Raw genomic sequence first — 7,291 nt, forward strand, 5'->3', positions numbered from 1 at the left:
CCGAGGCGCCCCGGATCCTCCCTCGCGGCGGGCAGAAGGCCTGGGTTGCGGTGATGGGGGTGACAGCGAGTCGTGCTGGCTGTCCAGTTCGGGAGGCTACCGATCAGTGGTCGCTTGGCAGCTGAGCTTCCAGGAGGGACATGCGCCCTAACTCTGATGAAAGACCGGTAAACACGGTCCACATTCCGGCCCTGCCAGCCGCACGCTTGCTTCTCTGGGCGAAAGCACCGTACTCAGAGAGCCCGGATCCTCCATTTGGAACCTGGGAGTGGACTCGGGTGGGAAAGACAGGGCGCTACCTGGTCAGAGCTTGTGGTCAGATACTCCCCAAGCCGCAGCGGCTCGAGGTGACAGCATAAAATCAGCACTGCCAGTGAAATGTGTGAGCAGGTGTCTGTAGCTTTTTTGTTAAAGAAATTACTCCAGCCAGACCAGATACCGGGTTCCGTGGGCCTCCCAGGAAGCTGAGGGAAGGAGGCAGGCCTTCCCTAGGCCTGGGGCCCCAGCAGAGACCTGGCCCCTCTTGTTGGTTCTGGGAGTGATGGAGTGCTTGACTCTGGGCCGGGGGCCATCTTAAGAGACGGACAGGGGTACGTGGGGATGTGTGTGGGGTGTGCTTGTAAGTTCTACTTGACACGGGGAAAATAAGGCTTGAGGATCTATTATTGTGGGGTTTTAAAAAAATAGTTTGCCAAGTTTAAGATTGTATTCTAAGGATTTTTTTTCTTTTAAACTCTACTTTGATATTTTCTAAGCTCATCAACAATGAAATTCCCTAATTTCATTCAACATTGCCTCCACTGTGGCCCTACTCTGGGCAGGGATGAGTGCCACATGGCAGCTGACCTGACAGCTGACCCTCAGCCTGAGGACATGCATTGTCTGGGGAGAAAGCCCCTCTATGGTAAATGCACACGGGACAACCTAGAGGACACTGAGGATACACAACCACCACTTGTGTCCTGCTAGGTGTGTCCAGGACTCTTCTGTGCCAGGCCTCCTTTCCACTGTTCTCACCTGGCTGATCCAGCTCCACCTCAGGCACCACCCCCCGCCCAACCCTGACACAGGCAGAGCCTTCATCAGCAAAGGGTGGACCTGGGACCTGGAGGTCCAAGTCCCGAGGGGAGAAGGGGCTCCCAGGAGTTTCCGGACAGCGGATGGGCAACCTTGCATAGCAATGTGGGGGTTCAGAGAGAAAGGACCTCAGCTGGAACCTAAAAGGCAGGGAGGCACTGACACGAGAAGGGCACTGGGGCCAGCTGGGGAGGCCCAAGGAATGAACACCTGGGCTTGCCGGAGAGCGAGGAGGTGACGAATGCAGTGAGGGCAGCTGGACTCGGGGAGAGAGTTTGGGACTCGTGTGCCTGGAATAGGGAAGACGGCCACCACCACCTGCATGAGTGGTAGGAAGGAATGGACGTGGCAGGCACATTTGGGTAAGAAGAAAGCTGGGAGTCATCGGCACGAAGGTGGCAAAGGGCCCTGGGCAGGAGGGGCCCTGAGGAAAGGCAGGCCTCAGGCCGGGGAAGGTGCCTGGTCCCGGGCAGGCAGTCCATCAGGCACTGGCCTGGGGGGCTTTGGAGCTGGGTACTCCTAGACCCATGGCCCAGCACTGACTGGCTGGCCAGGGTACCTGTCATTCAACCTGTCTGGACTTTGCCCTGCTCAAATAGAATGGGAAGCCCGTGCCACTCACCTTTCTGCCCACAAGGCCCAGCGGGCACTCCCGGGTGACACCTGTTACTGTCCGTGGGAGAAGGGCAGGCGAGGCCCCATCACCCAGGCCGGGCCCATCTGTCTCTTACAGTCCCAGGAAAGGCTGAGCCACCCACTCACCATCCTCTCCTCAGATCCACCCCACTCTGCCAGATCCAGCCTCTTTCCCCAAAAGCCCTGGGGCTGAAGGGAGCTCAAGGGAGCGCAGGTCATCAGGCCTGCTCATGGCCATGGACATGGCCTCCGCAGGAAATGTTCTGCCTATATCCCACTGGCCAACAGTCCACCCCTTCTCACCCCCGAGGCCTGCCTGCTTCCTGCCCACACACCTGCCTCTCCATATCTCTGGCTTCCGCCGCCCCAGGGACAGTTGGCCAGCAGCTCTTGGAGGCTGAGCGGTCAACAGGGAGACAGTGGGTCCTGGGGCTGGCCAGGCTCGGGGAGGCAGTGCCTGGTGTGGGGCACAGGGGGCACAGAGCTGCCAGGACCAGGCCTGTGAAATGCACTTTATTGGCTCCCGGGGGTGGGAGAGCAAGATCAGTAGACACGCTCAGAACTCGGGCACTGGCGCCGGGGAGCCAGCTGCCAGGCCTGGCCAGGCCTGGGATCCCTGAGGGTGAATAGGAGTGGTGGCCTTGCTGGACAGCTTCCGGGAGCCACCCTGGCGGAGGCGTGGAACGTGGGCCCACGTCGTGGGCAGTGCCCTGGACTCCTGGCAGGGACTGAGGGTGGTTGCCACTGGGCTCTGTCAGCTGACTGGCCTAAGGGAGGCGGGTGCCGGCCCTGCCATGCTTCACTTCCGGGCCCGCTCGTAGTTGTCGGTGAACCAGGCACAGGTCTCCTTCACAGCTGCAGAGGGCAGGCGAGGGCCAGAGCTGCACCGACCTCCATGGGAGGTAGGGAGGGTGCCGCCCCCAGTGATGTAAGGCAGTCACCCCTGTGTCCTGCGGCCCAGATGAAGGTCTGAAGACCCAAATGGCAAGGCATCCACCCCCAGGTGGCAGTAGAAAGCTGAGGCCCAGGGAGGGGCAGGGGCCTCACCCTGCTTGAAGGGCGTGAACTGGAAGTCCGGTAGGTAGGCCCGCAGCTTGCCGTTACTGGCTGTCTTCTTAAACTGCCCGTCTGACTTGCTTGTATCAAACTGGGGGCCTGGTCAAGGTCAGAGCAGAAGGGCAGCCCCCACCCCCTCCTCCACCTTCCTCTGCCCTTCCCTGGGGAGCTCTGGGACAGAGCGGCATACCAAGCCCCAGCGGCCAGGGTGAGCACCACCATGTGCCAGACCAGACCACAGCCTCTGGCAGGGAGGGGAGGCCCCCAGTGCCCACTAGATATGCCAAAAGATACGGTGATGCCCCCGTGGAAGTCCATGGCCTCCACCACGGCCTCGGCTGCCTCCTGAATGGAAACCTCGTCCTCCTCGCCCACTGTGGGGAGAGAGAGGTCCTGGACAGGGTCAGGCTCCCTCTGCCTGGCCCCTGCCACGCCCCCCCCCAAGAACGTCCCACAGATGCGGTGGGGTGGGGCTGCAGGATGCCCACCTGACAAGATGATGGGCTCCACCTCACTGTACTCCCGCAGGACCCAGATAAAGAGCCGGGCCAGGTCCTGGCATCAGACAGGCAGGGTTAAAGGCCACCAGTGACGGCCAAACGAGACCACAGGGCACCTCTCCTGCGCATACCTGTCCAATGGGGGCATAGGGCAGGCCCCACTAGGGCCAGGGGCTCCTCCCTTTGGGCAGTCCTCGGCCAGCTCTGCCCCAATGGCCGAGTCCTTTCTCCCACTGAGTTCAGAGCTGCACCCAAAACTTCCATGGGGCCAGGCGCCTACAGGGGCTCAGACCCTCCCCACAGCCAGCATGGCAGGCCCAGGGAGACACTGTGGGGACAACCGTGCACCCTCCTGCACGAACCAGGGAGTAGATGAACTGCCTCCGAGGCCTCCCTGTGCCCCACACCGTCAGGGCTGAGCCGCTGCCTGTGGATTCGGGGAGGGCGGGTGTCAGAGCTGGCTGTGCCAGCCACCACACTCCTCCCAGCTGAGACCCAGGAACCCCAAGAGGACCGTGACCTGGTCGGTGCTGGGCGGCAGGCACTCACTCTTGGCCAAGTGCACCTTGTGGATGAGGCCCGGCAGCACGTGGCCGTCCTCAATATTGAAGTTGTCGTGGGGCCCGAAGACATTGGTGGGAATGACCGCCGTGAAGGTGCAGCCGTGCTGCTGGAAGTAGGCCCTGCAGAGGCACCGCGTGTCCTCCGGCCCTCGCCCTGGGACCACCCACCCACCCCTCCCTGGCTTCTTAGCCGGAGGCTGGCAAGCGAGGGAGATGAGGGCGGGGAGGCCCACCGGGTACCCGCAGGGCCCCACCCACCCGGGGGCACGCGGCCCTCTTCCCCCACTCCTGGCTGGCCCCAGGTGGACAGGTGGAGGACCTGTTCTGCACGTCAATCATCCGCTTGGCGTAGGCATAGCCAAAGTTGCTGCTGTGCGGGGGCCCGTTGTGGATCTGGCGAAGCAGAGAAAACCTATGCTTCCAGGCCCCGCCCCAGCCCAGGCCCCGCCCCCAGCCGGCCTCCCCTCTCACCATGGTCTCATCGATAGGGTAGGTGGTCTTGTCAGGGAAAATGCAGGTAGACAGGCAGGAGACCACCTTGCAGGCTCCCACTTCGAAGGCGGAATGCAGGACGTTGTCGTTGATGTGCATGTTTTTCCTCTTGATGGGGGTGGGGGGGTCAGTGACGGGTTCAGGCCTTCCAGGCAAGACCCCAGCCCTTACCTGCTCCCTCAGCGGAAGCGAGACATACCCTGGCCCTCTGACCTGGGCAGTACCTGAGCCTCCTTGTCCTAACTGCTTCCCCAGGGCAGGATGGAGCCTTTGCTTGCTCCCTGTCCTATTACACCCATAGCTGGAAGAACCCTTCTGGGGCTGTAGGAGGGTCTGGCCCTGCCTTCCCAGGGTCCTGGAGGAGGGCTGCACCCCTCAGCTCAAGGCTGGGCCCCATCCACAGGGCTGCTGAGAGAGGAATAGAGCTCGCGTGATCTGGCCCTGAGGTAGAAGGGGCCCCTCCAGCCACCAGCCCCACAGGTGCCTAGGAGCAGTGAAGCCTTGGGCCAGCCCCACACTCCTGGGGCCCCACCTCTCCTTCTGGAAATTGGATATGAGATGGCCAGGGCATTTGGACTGGTCTGGGGAGAAGGGAGAGGTGGCAGTTAGGCAGCCTGCTGGGAAGGCTGTGGCTGAGACAAGGTGGGCCCAGGGTGACAGGGGCCCCCAGGGCAGAATCCGGTCTGAGCCTCTGCCACCCCAGTGCCTGATGCAGGGCCAAACCATGCCAAGGCCAGCTGCCTGGAGACGGTGCAGCAGTGCAGCCTGCAGAACCCCAATCTCCTCCTGCCCCCCACCACGGGGCACACAGCGCAGACCCAGCACCCAGTTCACACCTCTGTACCCTGGAGCGCGTGCTGGGACTCGCTTAGTGCAGCGGGACCAGAGAGATCCTGGGAGCAGGCCGGAGTGGAGACAGGGAGCAGCCCCAAGCCACACAGAGAACACTGACTCCTCTCAGCTCCCCGAACCCACCAGTCGGGTCACATTAGGTCAAATGTCCCAGGTCCGCCTGTACGCCCCTCTTCCTACAGGTCAAGTGTGGGTCATTGGGGGCCCCCATCAGGCTGTGCCTAGCCCTGACCCCCAGGGACTTCCTGGGGCCAGAACATGAACGTGGGAAGCTGGCCAGGAAGTTCCCAGAGCCCAGCTCCTGGCTGCAGCACTCGTTTGGGCCCCTCACTTACCCAGAAGTCCAAATTGTATTTGATATTCCGGAACAGGCCTCCCACCATCGCAGCAAGATGGATGATGTGTGTGGGCCGAACCTTTTCAAACAGGGCTCGGGTCTGTGCAGCGTCCCTGGAAGGAGCCGGGCCATCAGGGGTCCCCTGAAGGCCTGAGGGAACTAGCACCCTGGGACTGAGGTACTGGGGACAGAAACTGGACAGGGCTGATGGCGGATAGACTGCCAAAGGGAAAGTGGCCAGTTCAGGCACCGGCCGCTGTGAGGGCGCTGGCTTCCAGGAAGAGATGGGAGGGTGTTTGCCTAGGAGCAGAACTGCACCCACCCAGGCCACACCAGCCATCTGGTGCGGAGGGTGCAGACATGAGGCCACCAAGCTCAAGGACAGGCCTGGTTCGGAGCTCTGTCTGAAGCGGCCTATGGGGGCGCTCTAGGAATGGGCCCACTCACGTGAGGTCGGCGTCCTTGGAGGAGACAAACACCCATTCCTCTCCGGGCAGCCTGGCCCCATCTGCTACCACCTTCTGGATGGCTCTGCCCACCAGCCCAGAGCCCCCTGTCACCAGGATCCGCACGGACCCCCGGGGCTCACCCATGTCAGCTGCACCTGTAGGGCCAAAGGGCGAGGCTGAGGCCATCGTGCTCCCAACATCATCAACTCCCCTGAGATGCCCCTGCTTGGGGTCACTGCCCTTGGCCCTGGGCCCCACAACTGTTCAAGGGCTGGCCCAGGGCTCTCTGGGGCAACTGGCACAGGATGATGCGCTTCGGGAGGAGAGACGCCCACTGGGGACCAGAGAGACTCAGCTGGACCGAATCATCCTCTCCTCCCAGCCCCATTCCTCAGGGAGCCTTCTGCCTAGAACCACGCGGGGGCCTCCGGGTTACCACCAGCCAGGAGAGCCTGTGCAGGTTCCACCCTGTAGGCCCAACACAGACACCCACTGGGCTGAGACAGGGAGCACTGGCTCCCCTTGGGCTGACACGATGGGAGGCAGATAACTTTGGGGCTGGGGGCTCCCGATTAAAGCCTGTGTGTTACAGACGAGGAACCGGCGGCCGCCTGGTCGCTGAAAGCCTTTGCCGGCCCAGGTCCTCCTGGGTAGGTCGTGCTTCTGGCTCAGAACTGGAGGGACCTCAGGTGCACCACCACCCTCGAGAACCCTATCCTAGGGGGTGGAAATTTGCTTGGGCCCCTACAGGACGCCTCTGACCCCGCTGCAGGATCCCGCGTCCAGCCCCGACCAGAGGGGCCCTGTCCAGACATCTGCTGCTCGCGACCGCACAGGCCTGTGGGGAAGACCCCACAGCGTCCAAGCCCCCTACCACGCCCCCATCACTCCTCAGGCCCAGGGCTACCTCCATGCCCGCGGGTCCGCTCCCACACCCACCGGCTCCTCCCACGACCCCGAGGTCCCAGCACCCCTCAGCGCTCTGTCACGGTTCCCAGGGCCTGGCCCCGGCTCGCCAGGCCGCGCCCTCGGGAGTTCCCTAGGTAGCCAGAGCCGTCTCACCAGCGCCCTACCCCACCCGCCCCCTACTCCACCTGCCAGGCAGCTCAGGACCTGCAGCCGGCGATAGCTAAATCCCCCAGGCGCGCGGAGGTCGAGCGGAAGGGGCGGGGCCAGGCGGAGAGGCGGGGCCCTCCCACGGCATTCTGGGACGTGGATCGTCGCGTGGCGCCCGGGCGGTGCTGGGAAGTGGAGTCCGGGGCTGTGCTGCATCATGGGGGCCGCTCCTGGGGCGGTACCCGCAACCGCCTTAACCCAGCCGAGGGGCTC

General features: G+C 63.1%; 1 protein-coding gene across 3 annotated transcripts; it reads right to left on the reverse strand.

Moving 5' to 3' along the window:
• Positions 1 to 2,210: 2,210 nt before the first annotated feature.
• Positions 2,211 to 7,156, reverse strand: TSTA3 (tissue specific transplantation antigen P35B). Of its 3 annotated transcripts, none has more exons than XM_006912958.3 (11): positions 7,057 to 7,156; positions 5,961 to 6,117; positions 5,512 to 5,626; positions 4,304 to 4,432; positions 4,152 to 4,225; positions 3,819 to 3,952; positions 3,632 to 3,696; positions 3,258 to 3,324; positions 3,064 to 3,143; positions 2,761 to 2,860; positions 2,211 to 2,568 (listed from the first exon to the last, which is right to left on the reverse strand). In XM_006912958.3, the coding sequence occupies exons 2-11, from the start codon at positions 6,104 to 6,106 to the stop codon at positions 2,513 to 2,515; spliced, it is 966 nt and encodes a 321-aa protein (XP_006913020.2). In that variant the 5' UTR covers positions 6,107 to 6,117; positions 7,057 to 7,156; the 3' UTR covers positions 2,211 to 2,512. The 3 variants fall into 3 exon arrangements, with proteins under 3 accessions (XP_006913020.2, XP_015445716.1, XP_024903339.1); XM_015590230.2 differs by having other exon boundaries at positions 7,076 to 7,151; XM_025047571.1 differs by lacking the exon at positions 7,057 to 7,156 and adding an exon at positions 6,902 to 7,010.
• Between the last annotated feature and the right edge of the window lie 135 nt (positions 7,157 to 7,291).

The sequence above is a fragment of the Pteropus alecto genome, unplaced genomic scaffold (assembly GCF_000325575.1).
Source record: "Pteropus alecto unplaced genomic scaffold, ASM32557v1 scaffold105, whole genome shotgun sequence".
In the NCBI taxonomy this organism is placed as follows: domain Eukaryota; kingdom Metazoa; phylum Chordata; class Mammalia; order Chiroptera; family Pteropodidae; genus Pteropus; species Pteropus alecto.

Coding starts and splice junctions, on each gene's coding strand:
- TSTA3 (XM_006912958.3), bottom strand. CDS start 6,106: ATGGGTGAGCCCCGGGGGTCCGTGCGGATCCTGGTGACAGGGGGCTCT. Junction 5,627..5,960: donor TCCAAGGACGCCGACCTCAC/GTGAGTGGGCCC, acceptor GGCTCCTTCCAG/GGACGCTGCACAGACCCGAG. Junction 3,325..3,631: donor GGCAGTTCATCTACTCCCTG/GTTCGTGCAGGA, acceptor GTCTGATGCCAG/GACCTGGCCCGGCTCTTTAT.